This window comes from Bos taurus, chromosome X (assembly GCF_002263795.3).
Source record: "Bos taurus isolate L1 Dominette 01449 registration number 42190680 breed Hereford chromosome X, ARS-UCD2.0, whole genome shotgun sequence".
Classification (NCBI taxonomy): Eukaryota; Metazoa; Chordata; class Mammalia; order Artiodactyla; family Bovidae; genus Bos; species Bos taurus.
The window spans coordinates 110803138-110826831 of NC_037357.1; the positions used below are offsets into that span (position 1 = coordinate 110803138).

The following is a 23694-nucleotide window of genomic DNA, read 5'->3' on the forward strand; positions in this document are numbered from 1 at the left end:
AAAGAAGACAGATCAGAGCTTTGAGAGCTTTGGGAAAAGTTTAAAATAGTTCCTGTGGAGAGTCAGAGCTTAAGGTGAAAAAATTAAACATGGCAGGATGCAGGGTTCATTTGAGGTTGTTGATCATTGCCTTAGTATGGCTTTCCACAAGAGTGGATCTGGAGACGAAAGATTTTGATGCAGGTAATTAATTTAGGAAGTAATTCCAGGAAGCAAAGTGAGGAAGTGAGATAAGGAAAAGGCAGCCAACACAGGATGATACATGAGCAGATTTTCGATGGAGGCAACTGCACTCAATCCAGCTGGGAACCTTTTGAGATCCTGGGTGTAATATCCTTCAGGGTGGTTGCACTGAAGGGCAAGGGAACTGTGTTATTTATCTACCAACTATCCCCAACTCTCACATAACTAAGCTATTAACATCCCAGTACTCCTGGCCTGCCTTATATACTGGCAAAGTGAATGCCCACAGGCAAAGACACACAAATGTTTATACTGGGCTAAAGGAAAAAAATGTCCTTCTTAAGACATTCTTATGGGAAACCTGCACTGGATTTGCAGGGTGACTAAATGACCATAGTTGAAAACTATTAATTTTATAAATTAATTAACATCAATGAGAAAGATTTTTGGTAGCATGCAGAAGGACTCTTTTTAAATCAACATTGCAAACACAGAAATAGGAGACCTAAAAGTTAAACTTCTGCAAAAATCAAATGTAGGAAAGATAGCCACCATGTATGATAAAATGAAACACCAATACTATATATGATTCATATCCAAATGAAATAAAGGATTGACATTCAGTTATGTGAGATTTAGAATAAAAAATATATCTGAATTCTGATCTCTCTTTTTTTTAAATATTTCTAGTTGGGTAGCCTTGGTAAATAAGAAACTCAGTAAATACTTATTACTATGAATCAGGCATTCTTTGAGGTGAAGGATATAATGGTGAACAAGATGAATTAAGTTTCTTCCCTATGGTACTAACAATCTGAGATCAATTAATTAATTTCTCTGATCCTCCATCTCCTCATACAGCAAAGAGATGAATCATACTTTATTTAGCACAGGCTTGTAAGAAAGCAAAGGAGGCCATGCTTTTGGAAATGTTTTGTGTTCTGTGAAACTTTTTATCAGTTTAATTTTAAAACAATAGCCTGCAACCAAAATAAAAAAAATTCTTCACAGGTTTGTTTGATTTAAAGGCCACATCTATGAAAGTATTCATAAAGAAAGAAGATACTTGTCTATTCTTTCCTGATTATAGTAAACACTCCTCATATGATTTTGTTAGGAATCAAATTTTAAGGAAAGTAAGATACTCACAAACCAAGGAATATCATCAAAGTAACTAGGAGTAGTGTAGGCTGACCATCAGATATCTTCTATTGCAGGGGTCCGCAACCTGCCTGACCTAATGTCTGATGATCTGAGGTGGAGCTGATGTAACAATAATAGAAATAAAGAACACACTATATGTAATGCACTTGAGTCATCCAGAAGCCATCTCCACCCCCACCCCCAGTCCCTGGAAAAAACTGTGTTCCATGAAACCAGTCCCTGGCACCAAAAATGTCGGCGCCACTATTCTAGCAGATTTAAACAGCTGATTTCAACCGTTAGAGGGTTGTATTGGAGAAAAAAACTATAGCATGGTGAATACAGTACATTACTTGGCATCTTAATATCTCGTATTTGTGTTTTTGGTATACTCCACACATTTCATGTGAAAATTGAATACGTTTATTTCCCTGGATACTTTTGTCTATTTTGTTTTATAATCAATTGGATTAGATGGTCTCTAAATTCCCTTTATCATAGAACCTTTACAAAAGGTTGATACAATCTATAGATTCTTTCTCAAGAAAAACACACACGCATTCAGAATTGTGCCTGAAATTTCAAGTGATTCCTAGACATTCTCCACCCTTGCAACTCATCTGCGACTCCCTTAAAATCTCTGCTTTAACTGGATCTGAATCACCTAATCAGTTAATAGTTTATTTCCATTAGCTCCATAGATCTCTGCAAAAAAGAGTGTTTGAGAACAACAGTGTAGGTGATCACATATCTCTTGCAGCGTAATAACCCACCTCAAAATGTAATGGCTTGAAACAACAGTTATTTATCATATCTCACAATCCTGCAACGTGGGCAGTTCTGTAGCTCTAAGTGAAGTCAGCTGGAGCACTCACTTAGATGTATTCAGCTGGTGTTTGAGTTGGGTCAGAAGGTCAAAGGAGGCTTTATTCACTCGCCTGGCACTTCCTGCTCAGTGGCGTCCAACTCTGCACGACCTCATGAACTGTAGCTTGCCAGGTTCCTCTGTCCATGGGGCTTTTTTCAGGGAAGAATACTGGAGTTGGTTGCCATTTCCGTACCACTTGCTTTTTCCTGTGGTCTCTCTGCCTGGCAAGAGTGAGCTTCCTTCAAGCACTTTAGGATCCTTGAAGTTCTTATATAACACATGCCTTCTCAGAGTGTGTGTTCCATGAAGACAAGATCCAAGGTGCAAGGACTAATCAAGCCTGTGCTTGCATTACACATACCAATAGCTCATTTGCCATAGAGAGTCACTTGACCAAATGCAGCCTCATTATGGCTGTGGAGACGACATGAGTATTCTACGTATGGTTTAATGGGGGCTACCAACAGGAATCTTTGTTTGTTTGTTGTGAATACGTTCCCAAAAAATGATTTATCTTGGAAAATACTGATTTTTCAATCAATGCAGACATTCAAGCAAAGGCTGAAGAGTAGCTTATAGGAGATAGTGTACAGGTCGTTGCTACATTGAGATGAATAAGATTACCTCTGTGATCATAAAGACCAGATCAAAGAAGACTGAATTTTGAGCCAACCTGACTAGGGAAATAGTAGTGATATTAACATTAATAGGGGCATCAGGCAGAAGTTTTATATTGGGAGAAGAATGCTAAATGTGGATAGATTGCCTTTTTTCCCCCATACAGAAGAAAGAGATAATCATGAAATAATGATCCTTATTCTTCCCTGTCTTAGGTTGGATGTCGATATAACTGAACTTCACAGTTGGATTACTCGTTCAGAAGCCGTGTTACAGAGTCCTGAATTTGCAGTCTATCGGAAGGAAGGCAACTTCTCAGACCTTAAAGAAAAAGTCAATGTAGGTTATGCATTAATTTTTATGTATTTTTCTAACTTTTGCTGCTTGTAAACCCTGTGCTCTGAACTCTATGATTCTCTTAGAGTTGAAAAAATTAATGTGGTATGCTATACTGCTTTTAAATATATCTTTAAAATATGTTTTACATATCAAGTAGAATCAAAGTTTAGCCTAGAGAAGTCTTTCCTGATTCTGCTGTGACTGCCCATGAATACTTTTTGTTAACCGTCTTTAACTTTTATATCATTTAGCTGTAAATTAGCAATTTTGTAGCATGAAGTCGTATTGATTTCCCTTTATACCTTGTTCTTTCATCTGAAGGCTGGGATTTTAGTAGGCTTGCAGAATGGAATGGAAAAGAAAAGACCTGATCCTTACAAATACTATAGACTCTCTTTGTGTTCTCACTATCATCAAAATGCTATACTTTGTAGTCATTAATAATTATCATAAATCATACCATAACTAAAAGATACCCAACCTTTTTCAATATATATTTATAAGAGATCATTTGCTGTTTTTATTCCCTACTGAGACATTATAGTTTTATCCTTTACAATGCAGTTTTTATTAATTTAATAAGAGCTATATTCATCTTCAGGGACATTATCAAGGCTTTGATATTTCAACTTTGACATATGAACATCCATTTTGATAGGTAATTTGCAATAGTTTGTGAGGGAATTTCTAACAGAAATAGTAAATATTTTCAGTGGGAAGGCTAAAGAAACAGGTATCTTGAATGTTAAATAATTTTAGTTATAGGAGGATCTCATATGTGGATTAACTCTGCTTTATCTTTCAATCATTTGATTTCATGAATTACAAAATCTGTTAGATTTTTACAAATACAACACTAATATAGATACAAGGTAATACTTGCTGTGGGGTTGGAACTTTTGAAGAACAAAAAATATGTCTTTTAGGAGAAAATAATCCTTTTTTTAAGGCTACTTTAGAGGGAGAAATAATTTCATCAACATTTCTGAGAGCTGACTTTATAAATGGGAAAGTTATTTTAAATTCCTTGTTGGCTTTGATATATTCTGCTATCAGCTTAATAATGGACTATTTATAAACAGTTTCAAGAAAAGGGAATTATGATTATATTGTTAATAATTTAGTTTTAAAATTAAAATGAAGGGTATTATGTATAGTAGAAAATAGCAAAATGTCTTATTTGAATGTACTTATTTGAAGGTATATTCTTTGTTATAGTTTTTTGAGGGAAATTCTACAAGTAGAAAATTACTTAGAGAAGATGCACTCTATGTTTTGGAGTTCATGCGACATATTGACCCACTGAAAGTATGAATCACCTTGGATAGACATGTTATTAGCTAATTAAAATTTTTATCTATCTGAGCAATCTACTTATCTATATGCCATCCTATTTCTGTATCTTAAAATAACTGATCAAGCAGGAAGATTGAGCTCTAACATTTTAAGACTGTAAATTCAAAAGTTTCCTGTTATCATATGATTGCCTAGAAGCAATTTACATTTAATCAATTGTGTCAGCAATGAGAGACTGAAAGCGCTAAAAAAAAAAAAAAAAAAAATATATATATATATATATATATATATATATATATATATATATATATATACACAATAGTGTATGAGTGGTTTTCTGATGCCTGGTGAGTCACCTTTATCAACTTCTCCTCTCATATTCTGAAATAACAACATCATTCTTAATTGCCTACTAAAATAAGACATGGAATGATTTACCTAGACATTTCCTTCAGGCTAAATATAATGTATAGGTATTAAAAAATCCTTGAGAGAAATACAAAGCAATGATGATGGATATGCATTTTTGCATGCATTAATTTTCTCGCTTCTTCACCTGTCCACTTATGTAGGTTATTATGAACACATGGGAGGCCCGTCTCATGAGCTTGAGTGGTATTAATTCATTTTTAGGCAGCCATTAAAACTGGCTAAATATCACTCCCTCTTTTTCATCTTTCACTTGAAGTAATAAATGAATGAAGCAATCAAGCACTTTCACCCAGTTAGCATATCCTAGGATAGCATCCCTTCAATTTTATATATTTTTAAATCAGACAGAAATGTTCCTTCTGTATTAACCATGTGTTTTATCCATATAATTAACATAATACACTTATTTAAGAGTTGAGTTCTAGGGACTTTTCTACTGACAGTGTGGACCCTGGACAACCAATATTGGCATCGCCTGTGAGCTTAGAACTGTAGGATTGTTTTCAGGCTTGATAAGTCAATTTGCATTTAGAAAAGATCCACAGATGGTTTCTATGTCTGTAAAGGTTTAAGATCAGTGCACCCTCTGAGACTTTACTAGACTCCTAGATGTTCCTTCACTCATTCTGTTAATGTTGCCACAGTTCAGACTTTCCAGCTGATTTTACAGGTGATCGAACCCATGTCTCCTGCATTGGCAGGAGGATTCTCTACCACTGAGCCACCAGAGAAGCTCAAAACAACCTCTTCTTACCATAAGGTGATTTTATACCTCTCCAATGTTCTGAAAGCCTTCCTTGTAGCTGTTCAGGTCAACAGGCCTTGGGCTCTTCCTGGAACCTAGACTTATCAGACCAACTTTTCACCAAGTTCTGTTGGAAATCTTCAAGACAATTAATTTGTTTCCATTATCTCTGTTATTTGTGTCTGCCACTAGAATATAGGAACCTCTATTCACCTGTCCTTTCTAATATCCTCATCAATTTGCTCTTCTGTACTCTTTCCTCTGTCTCACTTCCTCTTCTGTGTGCTTTCTCACACTCATTCACTTTACACTCAGAAACCCTTCTTCTAAAACAAACTTTCTGTCCCATAGACCCATTCTGTTCATACACAGAAAAGACTTGTACCCTTGGATCACCACAAAGACTAATGACTCACTCCACCACTCCTTTGCAATTGCTAGTCTACTCACTTCTCAGGGTCAATTCCAAAGATACCACTCTTATGTAAAACTCTCTCTTCCCTTGTGTTTCATGTCAAGTTGCCATCTGTCATTCACCAGTTTATTCTATTGTTTTCTCATTGTGAACCTGATGCCAAAGTCTTCAATCTCCTCCACCCAAATTGTGCCTTAATCCTTAAAAATCTCAGTTCATTTGGGCTGTCTTGCTGTCTCCAAAAGCTTCCATTTCTCTAATCTCCTCAATTCACCTACCCACTTAATTTAACAATACCTTAGACACTTCATTACTCCATTTCTAAACTGCCACACTTTAAGAGACTCATCAGTACTTCTTCCTAAGCTTTCCATACTTTCCTAGTAAATTTCTCAACTTCTCTCCATAATTACTTCAAATTTTAATGGGTCTCTTAAACTTTTCCCCACCATTTACAGTAGGTGAATTTTCATCTTATTTTAGTTAAAATAGTATCTCTTATATTTCATGTATTTGTGTTCATGGTCTCTTTCTTTTCCTCTGCCTCAGTGGAAGAGACTGCTTTGACTCCTTAGGGCTAATCCCAGGGGATGGGTGTTGTTCAATCCCAGGGGATGGGTGTTGTTCAATATCTCCACTGTCTGTGTTCTTAGGATTCTGTTTTCATTTAACCCCACCCCCATTTTTTCAATCTCTCCCTATTTTCTGATGATAAAGAATCAGCCTTTAAACAGGCTGCTTTTCTATCTTTGAGAAAATCTTCCTCTCCTATAAACATATACGTGTGTGTGTGTGTATGTGTGTGTATTTTCCCTTAACTTCTCTGCAGGACTAAACTCCATTAACCTCTTAGTCCTTCATGAAAGTATTTCCTCCTTTGGATTTTGGGATACTATTCACTACTATTTACCTTTTTAAGTTTTTGCCCATTTGTTTCATTTTGTTTTTCCTTTAATACTGAAATGCTCCACAGTTCTTCCCTTGTTTTTCTCTCTAGATTATTCTCATTACTTCCCATTTAAATAGCATCTGTTTTTTCATGATCCCCAAATGTGGGTCTTTAGCTTATGTCTTTTCCCTAAAGCCCAGTCCAGTATATTTCATTGCCTAATAGACGCATTTAATTGAATATCTGCCTTCAATCTCCCCAGCCCTGTTTTATTCTTTCTTTTTATTGTTCCTTTTCCAGCAGCATCACCCAGATACCCGAAAGCGAACTGGGTCATCTAGATTTTTTTTTTTCCTACCATTCACAAGTCTACCCTTTGACAAATTCAATTAATCTCATTCCCTTAACAACTCTTAAAACTATCCAATCCTCTCTATTCCCATCACCAGAGCCCTGATTAAAGCTAACGTCATAGCTCACTTGGGTTTAAGATGACAGTCCCTAGCTGCCTTCACAGCCACTAATGTTGTATTCCTTTAGAGGTTTCCACCTCACTTCTGCCAAAGCAAACTTATTAAAACATAGCTAGTATCGTTTTTGCCTTTGTTTGTATTCATTTGAGAAAGAAGAGAGCAGCCACTGAGACCCGGGAGCTAGCTGGGCACTGCCATTAGGACTTGGAGATGCTGGAGACTGTAGTGGTGCTTGCAACTCATCTGTCAAGTTCTCATGTTAAATATGATGAACTGCTCACAGTGCTAACATCAGACAAGGCCACTCCATGATCATGATGGATCGCAACAGAAATGTGACCATTATGTAATCATGCCTCAGTACAGTAAAAAATACTGACACTGTCCAAACCAGAGGTCCCCAAACTCTGGGATCTAATGCCTGATGATCTAAGGTGGACCTGATGTAATAATAATAGAAATAAAGTGCGCGATAAGTGTAATGCACTTGAATCATTCCAAAACCATCCCCCTCCCTGGTCCAAGGAAAAATTGTCTTCCGTGAAATTGGTCCCTGGTGTCTAAAAAGACTGGGGACCACTGGTCCATACCACCCAAAATGACCCAAATATCCTTCCTCTTCACTAATATGGCAGATCATTTCCTTTACTAATCATGGCTTTAGTCTTTCTACATTCTTCCTGCAACCGAGATAAGAAAATTTAAGATATCCAATCATAGAATCATGGATTTCTCTGGTAGCTCAGCTGGTAAATGATCCATCTGCAGTGCAGGAGACGCTGGTTCGATTACTGGGTTGGGAAGATCCCCTGGAGAAGGGAAAGGCTACCCACTCAGTATTCTTGAGCTTCCCTCGTGGCTCAGCTGATAAGAATCCACCAGCAATGTGGGAACCTGGGTTTGATCGCTGGGTTGGGAAGATCCCCTGGTGGAGGGCATGGCAACCCACTCCAGTATTCTTGCCTGGAGAATCCCCATGGATAGAGAAGCATGGCGGGCTATAGTCCATGGGGTCACAAAGAGTCAGACATGACTGAGTGACTAAGCACAGCAATCATAGAATCACCTTCACTTCCTTACAGCATCTAATAAAGGCAAAGCTTTACTTCCTTGACCATCTGCATCACTTTACACAAGCCCAAGCCCTCTAAACTATTGTAACATCCTCTTAGCAACATATCCCAATAGTTCCCTATTAGATGCCATGACTTCTTACAACAAATAAATAAACTTTGTTAATCTACAGGTGTGTTTCTGGTAGCCTTTGTCTGAAAGCCATTGACTAAGTCAGTCTTCATGTTGCCTTTATGAGGGCTACCATGACCTAATTCTTTTTTACTTATCTAGAGTGATTTATGACTATTGTTACATTTATTATAGTGTTGGTTTCTGGAAACCAGAAACTTACTCTGACTTTTTTTTTTCCCTGTTTCTTTTGATTTGGCTTAGTTTGGTTTTGGTATTGCAGTGTGTTATCTAGTGCCTGATATTTAATCTAATTAATGTTTCACTATGTGAGTAAGTGATTTTTTTTCAGTTTTGCAGACACATTTTAAGTCAGGCTCTGCTACCAATATGAAGGATATAACATCTTCCGAATAAACATTTGAGTGAATAAATTACTTTTTCTGTCAAAGGGTAAAACTTCATTATAGAATCTTAAGTGAAAACAAAATTAATTGCTTCTATAGTCAGAGTAGGACTCTGGGGAATGTGGAACTGACTTTCATATTAATTAGAGAAGATGTCATGAAAGGAGGTGTCTTTTAAAGAGATGCTGGTAAGGAGGAGAAAAAGAGGTTGTAAGTGTTTTTAATCAGCTTATTGAAGAACTAGTAAACGTCTCTTTTCTGTATACTTTGCTTAGAACTTATGCTGATTATGTTTCATTTTTTCTTTATAATACAACTAAATTGCCTTTTTGATCAATTATCTTATTTTTTGAATTATAATTTACACCCACTATTATATTAGTTTCATGGGTCCAACACAGTGATTTGAATTGTCTTTTATTTTGCACTTGAAGGTATACACTTTAGAATTCATAATTTCCTGATGAGCTGTAAGAATTTTTGTGAGCATATTATATATTTGAAAATGAACAATACATTACTCATAGAATGGTCCACCGATGCCTTTTTTACTTGAATTTTGTGTACCAGATACTTTAGATTCTAGTAGTAGCTTCTAAACATAGGATCACATACAGAGTATATACTGACTAATGCATTATTCTCTGAGAGAAAATTATTTCCCAACTGTGTTCTATTATAAAAAGAAAAAAATTAAAATTAAAATATTGTATACATATCACTCATATATATGCATAGGCTTACATATATGATAAACAGATATTAAGGAACACACATGCAGAAAAGCTGGATGAGGCTCTACAGGAAGAAAGATTAGAAAAAGCTCATATGTCAAGGGCAGACATGATTTCATGAATAAGGTGATTTTAAATAGGTTGTTTAGTTATCAGTACTTAATGTTATAAGAAGCATTGTACCTGGCAAGAAGAATATTGGAGCCTTTCATATTCTGTATAATAGTGAGGGCTAAAAGCTAACTATAGATATTTGGACTAACATTGAAGATGAAATGTGTGTAAGAAAATGGGTGCCATCCTTAACATTCAGATGATGCTCTTGGCCTTAAAACAAGGAGAAAGTTTACACACACACACACACACACACACACACACACATTAAAGAGATGCTGGTAAGAAGGAGGACAAGAGGTTGTAAGTGTTTTTAATCAGCTTATTGAAGAACTAGTAAACTTCTCTTTTCTGTGTCCTACATGTCCTCCTTTTTACCAGCATCTCTCTAATGTTTTTATTTAGTCACTAAGCTGTATCTGACTCTTGTGATGCCATGGACTGTAGCCCTCCAGGCTCCTCTGTCCATGAGATTTCAAAGGCAAGAATGGTGGAGTGGGTTGCCATTTCTTCTCCAGGGGATCTTCCCAACCCAGGGAACAAACCTAGGTCTCCTGCATGGCAGGCAGATTCTTTACCTACTGAGCCACCAGGCAGCCCATATATTTATGTGTAAAAAAAAAAAATATATATATATATGTGTGTGTGTGTGTGTGTGTGTAAGTGTGTAAGAGGGAGGGAGAGAGAGAGGGAAAGAAAGAGATTGACTGACTGATTGATTTAGAACCATGGAAGAGGAAGAAAGAGTGAAGATGCTGAAACATTTGAGAAAATCTGAGAAAAAATTAATCTCCAAAATTTTTGAGACCACTAAAATGTTGTTACACTTATTCTCTAGTGGGTAACAAAACATTCTGACATGCCAGCATAGCCAAAGATTTTGTATAGTCTGAAAATTCAGGAATAACTTAATTAGAGTACTTGAAAATATGATACTCTCTACTTGCCAAATGGAATTACTACTGAGTCCAGAGAATCCTGATTAGTATCATAGTCAAGAAACATTCCTTTGTCTTTTGTTCAGTATCAGTTCTCCATTTTACAGTCTCCATTAAGCATTTAGGATCGTGATCCTTATGAGATTGGTGTCTCTGTTGCCTTGCTATTTCATTTCATTTCTATTAAATTCAGCATTGTCTAGTCTCATAATTTTATGTCACTTTTTCCTGGAGTCCAGGATATCTTAGCAAAGATGCCAAAAATGTTTCCTGAGTTTTGTTTGGTAGGCTGTTGTCGGGAGTTTATACTCGGTTCTTTTTTTTAATATGTTATTTTCTTCATTCTATTGCAAGTACCGAGGTGAGATTCTATTGTTTTAACTTGGTGAACTTTACATAGTACTCTTTGTTTTCTGTTTGAGCCATTGTTTATTCCTGTTATCAGGACTTCATAACAATTCTGTTGGAGAGAGAATTGTTGTGCACAACTCTCAATCTAACCTAAAGTTTCCAGGAGACTTTAAAACTGAATCCGGCTTTACTTTTCAGAGCTTGTAGCCCCTAAACCCCTGGGATGGTTGTTGGACCACTGTATGTATAGCTACCAGGATTTGTTATGCATGTACACCTTCTTAGAGATTTTGAACTGAGGGTAGGTGGTAGAGACCATAACATTGTATATGGAGGTGTTATGCTCTGATAGACCTCACTTTTTTATGCATCTATCGTATACCAGACCCTATTCTAGGCACTGGAGATAGCACAAAGAAGAGAATGCATAAGGATACATGATCTACAGTTGATATGCCTGTGGGGAAGATGGAAATTAAGCAGATTAATATAGGATGTTACTGATAAATGCCAAAGATGACAATGAAGTAGGAAGAGAGCTAAGAAGTGTATGTGTGTGTGTAGATAGAGTGGCAGTTGAAAGCCTCACTGGGAAGGTACCATTTAATAAAGATTTAAAGATAGTGAAGAATGGACACATACCCCAGATTGGAGCATTTAAGGCAGAGAGAAGGGTAAATGCACAGACGGAGGAGGTAAGAGAGTGCCTAGAGGATGAGAGAGTAACAAACACTATGTCTGGGGCTGAAATAGGTGTTGAGTAACAGAAGAGGTCAGAGAGGGTAGGGAGATGAAGGTTGGGTGACATGGTTAGGCTTTGAGCTTTTGCTCTGTGTGAGAAGGGAACTTCTGGAGAGTGGGCTGGCTTCCTCTGTCATCTCTGTTGAGAGTGTATCATTAGGGGGCAAAGGCAGGAGTAGAAATACCATTTAGTAGGTTATTCTGAAACATCCAGACTCGTGAGAGATGATGGGGGTCTTTTGACTAGTGCAGTAGTAGTGAGTACAGTTGCAACATCACTTTCTGGATGTGTTTTGAGGTGAGTCAGTAGGATTTTCTGGTGGATTGCCTGTGGGGTTTGAGATAAAGAGTCAAGAAGGATGCAAAGTCATTGGACTGAATGAATGTAAATATAGTTGAGTCCGAGAACATGCTAAATGTAGAGGTCTGGGAGATGAGGAACCAGCATAGCAGACTGAGTAAGGCAGTCTTTGAGGTTGGAGGAAGTGTGTGCTCATATTCTAGGAAGTCACATCAGTATTCCCAAGAAGAGGACTGATCTGAACCAAATTATCCTGATAAGTAAGTTGAGGACTGAGAATCAACCAGTGACACTTTCTGAATGTCAGACAGCAGAAAGCAGTGGGGACAGCCTTCGAACCAACTGAGATTCGAACCAACTAAAGTCTGTTGGTTCAAACTTTTGATTACCTTCATTCCTGCCTCTTTGCTACCCTACATTTTTTCATTTTATTTTTAGTCAACCATCTATAGCTGTGTATGAAATGAAAGTTGCTGGACTCTTCACTAACGGCTTCGTACTTCTCAAGGCACATTTGTGCCAGTATTTCTCTTTATTTTCCAATATTCCTCTTTAAAGTGATGTAACTTATCAGAACTCAGGTATCATGTAAACATGGACGAATATGAAGAGGCTATTAAACGGCTTCTTAAATCTGTATCTCTGTGCCTCAGTTACTCAGTTTGCATGGAATATACATTGCCTATGGAGTATAGTAATTGGGTTGTACACCGTTGCCAGCCAGCTTACAGACTGTCAAGTGTATATATCAAGTGACCAGGCATTCCTTCTGATACCTTGGTGCCTATGCTGCATTAATATTTTGAATGCCATCTCTGATGAATTCCAAACTATCAGGTTATCTTTACTGTGAGTTGGAATCACATCTGTTCAAATCTGTTTGATTCATCTTCATTGAAATACCTCTAGAAGCAGCAGAGTATGTTTGAAAGAGACCTTAACTTGTAATTAGATCATCAGGGGTCTAAAGCTTTCTACTTCTGTGATCTTTTTTTGTTGTTGTTGGTTTGGTTTTGGCCATGCCGGGCAGCTTGTGGGGTCTTAGTTCCCTGACCAAGGATCAAATCCGTGCCTCCAGGAATGGAAGCAATGTCCTAACCATTGCACCACCAAGGAATTCCCTTTACCTCTGTGATCTTGGATATTTGATAATCTTATTGGCACTCAGTTTTATCTTGTGTAAAATAGGAGAAAATAATGCTGATTCTATCTGATAGAATTACTATGAAGCACATATAAAATAATGCACATGCACAGTAATTTGGTACACAGGGTTAGGCACTCCATTTTTTCTCATGGTTATGTCAGTGTTTTCAAATCTTTCACAAATTTCTCTGTGTCTTGCTTTCCTCCTCTGTCAAAATGGGAGAGTGTACCTACTCCAGAGATTATTGTTTTGTTGTGGTGAGATGCTGGTTATTGTTACATAAATTAGAACAATTGGAATAATATGGCTAACCAAGCAAGGTTTATTTAACCTCAAATATTGCCCCCAAGATATTCAATTATCTTTGTCTCTCTGTTAGTAATACTAATTGATTATTCCATTAGATGCTTAGAATAAAGAGATAATGATCATGACATTTAGAAGGCCATTAATAATTTCTTTTCATTATTTATAAAGACAACATGGTATTCTGATTCTACTCTTTATATAATTTAATATATTAAAAAAACTCAATGTAGATAAAATAGACGCTACTGTGATAGAAAATGGTAATTCTAAAACTGTTGAAGTTGAAGAACACAGCTTGTTCTTATTGTCCTTGTTGTCATTTTGTTATAGTACGAGTGTTTATTTTCTCTCTTTTTTTTTTACCTGATGTAGTTAAAATTTGAGACACCTCAAATCCTGCTGTAGCTCTTGATAGTGGGAGTATTTGAATGTCATATATTTACTTAGAATATGCTTATTTTTTGCTGAGTCCTTTGCAAAGACCATTTATCTTTTAATAGAGAATAAATTTAAAGTATTAGGAAACATGGCAATTAGATGCAAAGGACAGATAATTTAGAAGACAAAACTTGAGAATTAAGAAAAAGTGAATTTTAGAGCTTCGTCTATGTTCTTATCTTTAGCAGTGTATTGTGGCTCCTTTATTTTCATGGACTTTTCAGTTCAAGCAGCAAGCTAGAACCTTCCATGGTTGTGCACATGCTTTTGTAAACAATTCAGTAATGTCTTTGTGAAACTGACTTTCAAGATAACCCAGAAGTTTCACCTGCTAATTGGTATGGGATCCTGGGAACATATAAATCCCCAAGCACCACAGTCTGTGTACTTAGAAAATTTCAAGTAGAATCCAAGATACTAAAATGTTTCTATAACCTTTGGAGTTTTGGTACCAATTACATGAAACTGTGTTCTCATTTGCTGCCCTTGATGTCATAATTTAAAGTGTTTATATTCCAGCTAGGCTATAAATACTTTTATAAAAAGGACTGACGTTTTATAGTATTTTATTTCACTTTTCTAAATTTGATTAGTTTTAATGTATGTTACCTTTTTCCTGATTGGATGTATTCTATTATCTATCAGCTCTTTTAGAATTTTGCTTTCTTTGACCTTGAATCCAATAATCCTAGTTCATGGAACTCTTTTTAAAATAAATTTAAATAACTCTATTCACTTGTGACTACTTCTTTAAATTGGAGAATCTTTTAAAATATTTAAAAATATATGGATTATTTTATGAGCATTCCCAGCATTTGATATGCTTGGAGAATTGTCCAATTTAGATGATTACTTACTTATCTGAAAGTATTTTTAGTGTTGTCATATTGTTTGTATCTATACTTATGTCTGCATATCTAGATCTGTGTGTCTGTCTTTAACTCTTTGCTTTCAGAGGGAAGACACTAGATCTGCACTCTGCGATTACAGTTGAGACATTGTAGCTTTTAAAATTTAAGTCAACTTAGATTAAATTAAAAGTTATTATACCCAGTTAGTTGTATTTGCCATGTTTCAAGCGCTCAATAAACAAACACATGTGGCTAGTGGGATGCAGATACAAACTCTGTCCATTCTTGCTGTAAGTTCTATCGAACAATGCTCCTCAGAGTGTGCATATATCTATTATATGCTTCCCACCTGTACTCCAATATTAAAATCTGGAATATTTGTTTAAATGCCTATAAATCTAAAAGCTTTACAAAACAGTCTGATGTATAAAAACCTGCTGCCACAAACTCAAGTGAAATCTTTGTATAAGGCGACTATTAAATCATAGAAGTATTGCTCTCATTATATGTTTAATATATTATAGCTTGTTTTTTCTGCAGATGCTTTCAGGACATATAACATTGTTATAGCTATAGCTTTTTAATGACTATAGTAGTATAGTTCTACTGCATGATAGCTTAGAATTGATGTCTCTGTAGAGACATTATTTGCTAAGCTCAACAGTATCAAATATTACATTTTGTTAAGTTACTGTGTTTCTGTTGTTTAAAAGTTAACTTTGGTTAGGAGAAATGAACAAAGGGATTTAGGAAACTTTATGAAACTCAATTTCTTTTTCCTTGAAATGGGAATACTTTGACAATTTTAGAAAAATTAACCTGCAGTCTTATATTTAGATAAATACGGGTTTTTTTTCCACTAAATGATTTATGCTAGTATACTTTTTCCCATTGTGTATACTTATTGTATTTTCTGTTTTATTTTTAATAAAGAATATATACTGATGTTATTAGGAACAATTTCAGTGGTGTATTTTTAAAAGGTAAATTCCATTTTAATGATCTAACACTTTATCGTTTCATGGTTTGTTATGATTTGACTTTGGTTCCTTTTGCGGGGGCAGTCTTAACTTATAATGCTTCAGAAACTATTAGGTAAAAAATGTTAACAGTAGACATCTTATTTTTATTTTTTTTAAGAAACAACTTACTATGAAAAAGACTTGTGCTTCGTTGCCATTTTGATGCATCTATTGCCAAGAACTTGAGAAAAATATCTTTAGATTCTCATGATAAACTGACAGAGTGAAATATCTTAAGGCTTGAAAGGGCAAGTAGAAGTTATAATTACTGTGTAGTTTCACAATCCTTGTACTGAATACTCACCTTTGCTATCATGCTGCAGGCCATAGAGCGAGAAAAAGCCGAGAAGTTCAGAAAACTGCAAGATGCCAGCAGATCAGCTCAGGCCCTGGTGGAACAGATGGTGAATGGTAATTACACGGAGTTGATTTAGATAATCTTCTTAGGGATTTGATAAACACATAGGTTCATATTTATCAGCTGAATTATATCAGATAAGCACTTCCTGAATGAAAATTTAAAGTGAGTTTGTGAGCTTTTTATTATTGTTTCTTAATGCAAAGCAGATTATTTGAGGAAATTCAACTTTGAGTCCAATGGAAGAAAATGAGATGTGGTAGAATATTTTATTAGTCTGTTGCTGAGAAATCAATTTTAGTGCAAAGTCTGCTTACATTTGTCCAAATGATTTAAGAAAACAAGATTTGCAGAAATAAATGGAAATGTAAGCAATCATATGATATATGTAAAGTGATTATAATCAGATTTAAAATAATTTTGGAATATATTTTTCCCATACCTATTTGCTAATAATATATTTGACATTTTCTGTGTTGTTTTCATTTTTTAACTTATTTTAAAAAAAAAGGTCTCCTAAGGGAAACTTTTTTTTTAACTTCAATTATTTTGAGGTAAAGGTACAAAGGTAACAAAACAAATATTAAATGAATTAAAATTAATTTTTGCTAACACTTGGTACCCCAAAAGCTGTCTGAACAAAATGCTATTGATGTCAATTATAAACAAAGTTCTTTCCAGTTGTCATTGTTATACTACCGTATTCATTTCTAGGTGTAAGTAGTTTATGAAAATCAGTGTGTGTATGTGCTTAGTCACTCATTCGTGTCTGACTCTTTGTGACTCCATGGACTGTAGCCTACCAGGCTCCCCTGTCCCTATAAAGCTATTTCCAAACAAGGTTATTTTTTTAAGAATATGTTTATAAGAATATAAAAATCAAATGTCACAAATGTTTTTGTTAGGCATGTCACCTTTTTCCAGTACCTCCCTGCATTCTGAGGCATAAATTCTGTGTTTGAATTATTTTTGCTTTAATTGCCATGTTGGCATTAAAAAATTCGATGATCTTCCTAGGAAATAAATTCATTTTCTCCTTCTAATGGGCCTCATGACTATATTTGGTTAAAAATAAAGGCAAGCAAATATGATAGCTGATGGTTAAAGAATATATAGAAGATGCAAAAAACAAAAAATATAGTTGTTTAGATACATGTTTGCTGGGCAGTTTAACTGATGAGTTTGACAACAGCATATTCATATTACATAAAATTATATGATCTAAAAATATCCTTATACTGTTATATAATTTCCCCCTGGTAACTGCATTATCACTTTTTCATTTTTATAAACTGATATAAAATCTATACTTTTACATGGTCTCTACTTTAAATGGCCTTGGTTCATAATCAAATATAAAGCAGACCTTAACTCAGATTATCTGATAGTAGTATACACTGAATTACTCAAAAAATAGAACCCACCTGCCAATGCAGGAGACTTAAGAGATGCAAGTTTGATCCCTGGGTTGGCAAGATCCCCTGGAGAAGGAAATGGCAACCCACTCCAATATTCTTGCCTGGGAAATCCCATGGACAGAGAAGCCTGGTGGGCTATAGTCCATGGGGCTGCAAAGATTCAGACACGACTGAATGACTAAACTAAAAAAATAAGTTAAAATTTAGAAATTAAATAATGATGTTTTTAAATTGAAATGATATGCAGGGTTAAAGGGCTTACCAGGCGACTCAGCAGTAAAGAATCTGTCTACAAGGCAGAAGATGCAGGAGATGCCACAGATTCAATCCCTGGGTCCAGAAGATCCTCTGGAGGAGGCTATAAGCAACCCAGTCCAGTATTCTTGCCTTGGAGAATCCCATGGACAGAGGAGCCTGTCAGGCTACAGTTCATAGGGTCACGCAGAGTCATACACTACTGAAGCAACTGAACACAATGCACGGGTTAAAATGATCCTATGATTAGTGATAACATAGTTTTCTAGATTATTGCCCTCATAGCTCAAAATTTTGGAAGCATGAAGAAAAATCATGATCTATACTAGGTCTTTAATAAATATTAATTGGCCGATTAAATTCTATTTAGCAAAGCAAAATTAAGGCAGTAATTGAGATAACGACATTGGTAATTTCAGTCAGAAAATAACACTTCTGAAGGAAAATTCTAATTTCTGTACAATGCAAAGAGCAGTAAGGGATGGGGGTGTGATTTGAGACATTCCTCATTGGATGACTATATTGACCAAATTTTAAGCTTCTCATGTGTTCTGTTAATGACTATTTGGTGTAAGTGATACATAATTAATTTCAGATTTGAGCTATAAATAGAGCATAGATAGTTCTACTTTGCTCCATTCAATCAAACAATTTACATAATTACTAAAAAGTACACTCAAAGATTCTAACTTATCATTTTGTTATTGCTTAGTGTTTATTTTAAGCAATTGTGCAAGTTGTGAGTTAAGCCAGACATGCAGTAAGTGCTTGGAGTACCTCTCTAGGTATATTTCAGAGGAACCCCCAATCCTAAATTGCAGCTGCTCCACCAACATAGAACCAAATGCTAGAGTATACTGATGTGGTTCATGAAGTTGAAAGACACACTGAAGTTTCTCTAAACCAGATTTCTCAACAGTTACCTCAGTAAAGCTCTTAAATTTGCAAGTTAAGAATTTCCTTTCTCAAGTGTGACTATGGAGTGTAATAAAATTCATAACCATATAAAACACATCCTTGTTTTTATTTATAGAAAGGAAAAAGAGAGCGGAATCATGGTACTTCATTTATGATCCCATGTAAATATCTATTTCTTTAACCATATATCTTGTCCTTAAAAATTAAGATAAAGGCAGATTATTCTTATATGATGTTATAACTATATCCAAGTAATACTAATATATATACATTAAATGTTTGATTCCCTATGATAGCAACACCTAACATATATTCATAATTTAAAATACGTATGGAGATAAGCATAAATATAGCTATTATATTTTAAAGAAAGCATTCCATAACTATATATGTGTGTGTACACACACATAGGAAACTGAATTTTTAAATAAAATAATTTATCATCAGATTAGAGCATGTTTAAAGTATCTAAAATGATTTTGGAACTCTTTTACCTTCAGAATGAAACTCTAAGACTTGCAAAAAAAGATTCCTCAATGCTTATAGTTTACATCAGTTTTGACCCCAAATGGTATATTTCCAAACATATTTCCAAATCAGTTTTGGCCATTTCTAAGTATCTACTGAAAGCATGAAGTTTTAGTACCGCTTAAGAAATGCAAAAGAAAAAGTATCTGTTAGTCCTGAAGGCATTTGCCAAATCAATTTAAGAAAGGCGCTGAGAAACGGAGTGAGGTAGTGTCTCAAAATGGTTAAAAATACAGAGATTATTACCATGATGCCAATATTGAAGAAACTGCTTTCATTTGATGTTGCAAAGTTGTGCTAAAAATCAATTGTATGTCCTGAAAACACTGTTTCTCATAACACATGTTTAGTTTTGCAGGGTTAAATAGAAGTTATGATCAATTAGAAGATAATTTTCATTTTGGCTGCATCTTATCAAATGCCAAGTGTTATAAGCAGAATATTATAATACAGTTGCTATTAAATATTTTAAGTTTTAATATCAACTATATTATGAATTTTTAAGTAGAATGATGTATACTTGAATAATATGCAGGAATTCAGTAAGAGATTCTTATTCATTCATTTGCGACCTTTTTTTAAATCAAAAGTTTGCATAAATTATTTGTATACATAAAAGCTATACATGAACATTTTCCTCTTAAGTGTATCAGTTCTTTTAGAAGACTATAAAGGATCTTCACGCTCAGAATGGACTCAAAATGGAGGCTACAGTGATACTAAAAGGGAGAATGTTATATAAAATGTTAATTTCTGGGATTTTGACATGGAATTTTGATATAACTGATTTATCTATTTAACTGTTTCTTTTAATTAACATTGAATTTATTGCTCCTGTATCAAAATCAGTTGATCAGATAAGTATGGGGGATAGTGTTACAGTGTTGAATGGTGGAGAGCTCTTCATCTTGTTGGAGAAATTTTTCACAGATAGAATCTTTATGAAGTTTATTGTCACTATATAAGATTAGTATCATAGCCTTAGTCTGTATAAATTATTCACATCCTAGAACTTTAATGAGAGTAAGTGGGAGATGAAATTGGGTACCTAGTGATCTACTTATGTTTCCTGTAATTGTGATATTCTGAGAAGGGGAATTTCCAGATTTTTATTTATTTAAATTAAAACAATATACAATATGGACCCTCTTTAATGTTTATTTTTATATTAATTTAAATACAAAATGATATAAACTAATTAAAATTTTAGAAAATTTTAGCTATTAAATATCAAGTATATTGCTATCATATCAGTAATATAGATTATTAATAAACACAGGTTTCAAATATTTTATTTTGAACAGCTTTTTAACTCATTTGCATAACTTTAGAGCAAAAGCTTTTCATTGTTTGAATGAGATTATGGGACTTCAGGACAGTCTAGAACAGTTTTATGCCTAAAAATATGCTTACTTCATTTTTATCTGTTTAGCATTAGACTTCATTTTTAATTCTTTTTGTAAAATAATGTTCTTGCATCAAATATTTAGTCTCCTTTTCAGTCAGATATAACAAAAAAAGACCCTGGTTTTGATAAATTATTTTCCTTTATTAGTATTGAAATACTAAATTGAATTGACATTACCAAAATGTTGCATCAAAACATTCATTTAAAAACTTAAAATGGTTTTACTACAATTTCCAGAGGAGATCCTATAATTATCTAATAGGGTTAGTAATGTTTTCTACATTAAATTGTGCTTCACTTTCAATTTCTAATTGTAGTTTTCTATGTGTTAATTAAGAGCCTGAAGACAATCACATTAAGGAAATGTTTAAATAAAAGTAGTAATTATTAGTATATTAGACTAAAAGAACATTTCAAAGCCATCATCCCATGAGTGTTAGATTATAGTGTTTAAGGTAAAACCTAATAGTAAGTCTGCTAAGTATCATAATCACACAGACAAGGGCTCCTCTTATCCATAATATTAAGTATGGAACTGTATTTTTAGTATTTTGGTTTATAGTTCATTAAATACTTTAAAATGAATGATGTCATTTGAATTTGGGCAAAACTTTGTCAGATGGGTAAGGGCAAGCATTAGGTCAGTTTGACTCACCTCAAAGGCAAACGTCTCATTATCTTTTCACATCACTGTGAAGTATTTTCAGAGGCAATAACTATTCTAATTGTATATTTTAACGGAAAGTGATTTTGTAGCTGCTCTGTATATCAATGGGGCATGGAAATGGTACTGTTTGCAGCGGTCCAGCCCCTCCATCATGAATGAGTAGCTTTCCACGGTTGTACTCATTTCCTCTTCTCTTATTCTTTCCTGAGTTCTGGGCAGCTTCATTTATGTTTCCTGTTTTTCCACGTTACACTTGGGATAATGGTCTACACAGAGTTCACAGTCAATAAATGTTGTTAATTGACAGGCACATTTTTCTTTGTTTAACTTTAATCTCCAAAGGAAGAGACTCAGTTCCTGGTATGTGTGTCTCTGTGTGTCTCTGTGTGTCTGTGAGTGTAGTGTGTGAAGGGAGGAAATTAAAGAGGTCACTGTTGTGGAAAATTAGTTACAAAAGCAAATACGAGTAGAGATCTGACTTTTTTCTTCTGAAAAAAGGAAAATTAGGGTAAAACCTAATAGTCTGCTAAATATCATAATTACACAGACAAGGGCTCCTCTTATCCATAATATTAAGTATGGAACTGTATTTTTAGTATTTTGGTTTATAGTTCATTAAATACTTTAAAATGTAAATACTTTAAATACTTTTACCTTATTTTTCAGTGCTGTTTAGAAAAAGAAAAAATGAAAAAAGTTATATTTGTAAATTTATATATTAGAGTTATTAGGGGCATGAATTTTATGCACAACCTATTTTTTAAAGCTATTATTTTTTAAAACAAGATGATGTGGCAGTTGTATAAAAGTTAGCGTCATCAGAAAACACCCTAGAATTAGTCTATAATACCCAGACCTTATTTTCATGGACTCTGATTAAGTTTCAATTACATTTTAGGCTGTTATATTAAATGCCAAATGGATTTGTAATGACCCTCACTTAATATGCAACAAAAACAGGAGACTATTAGCAACTTTACTTTAAGTTTTCACTCCAAATATTCTTCTAACTCAAGAGCTCTGAAAACACAGGTTTTGTATTATTCTACCCTGGCTTCATGGCTAATGATGAATATACTTGATGAGGAATACTTCACTTTAAGTGGCAGTTTTGAAGTACTTGCATGGAAGGTGGTGCACAATTAAAATTATTCTAACAGTCTGTTATGCACTGTATACAAGTAATAAAATTAATGGATGCACTTCAAGTAATGATCCATTTCCTCTGGGTGCAATATATTTATTCATAGACTATTTCAGGGGTTGTTTAGAATATGAAATGTGAATGGATTATGATCCATTATCCCTGAGATTCTAATGTGCTACTATGAAATGGTTTCCATAAGTATTGTTCATAACGCCTGGTGAGTTAATGTTTGTGTTCTTAAGTAGCTAAGAAAAAATTAAAAAAAACCAGATGCTCAAACAGTTGATACTTAAAACTTTGCAGGTATCTGCACTTATAAACTTTCTTGAAACTGAAAATTTTTCAGTTAAGAAGCATAATTCTATGAAATGCACATAAAAAATATAAAATTATTCACATGGGAGTATTTGCTGGGGAAACAGTACCTTTATTTATTCTGAAAAGTTTTAAGGGACTTTTTCATAATCTCATTACTACTAGTAGATAATAGATGGCCAATTAATTCATGAAGTTGAAGTAATAACGTTTCCAATTTTAGTTGATCCCTCCTCCAAGGGATCAAATTCGAAGGAAAAGAGAATGCCTGGGTCTCTGTATTTGGCTTTTCGCATCTGCGACTATTGCTCCCCTAGTGTTTGTATTTGTATGAAGTAGGCTAGATTTGGTGTTGGGCAATTTCACAGGTAGTGTGTTTATTTTGTACCTACTCTAAGCTGAGAATTCTATCAGATACTTCCAGTGGAGACATTTTTCTTAGGAGATTTTATAGTTTAGAAAGACAGGATATACTGTAGTTGAGCAGGAAGCATATTCGTATATGAATTAATACTGTATTTCCATATAAAGCCTTAATAATAAAATGTCTGATTATCTGCAGTCAAAATCATATATTATTCAGTGACATGTAGAAATTTCTGTTTTTAACTTTTGGCATGGCTATACTTTGTAACTTGAATTTCAAATGATTATAAATTTATGACCGATTATTCCAAGATTCCCTAATAAGCTCTTATGTATTCATTGCTGATTGATATGATTTCTTATAAAATGTATAAA

General features: G+C 34.5%; 1 protein-coding gene across 10 annotated transcripts in view; it reads left to right on the forward strand.

Moving 5' to 3' along the window:
• DMD (dystrophin) overlaps window positions 1-23694 on the forward strand; it is a 2236915-nt gene that overhangs the window by 735291 nt on the left and 1477930 nt on the right. For all 10 annotated transcript variants that reach the window (XM_024988361.2, XM_024988358.2, XM_024988360.2 and 7 more), the window contains 2 exons: window positions 3028-3151; window positions 16263-16350. In XM_024988361.2, coding sequence (XP_024844129.1) covers window positions 3028-3151; window positions 16263-16350 — 212 coding nt within the window. The remainder of the gene's footprint in view (window positions 1-3027; window positions 3152-16262; window positions 16351-23694) is intronic.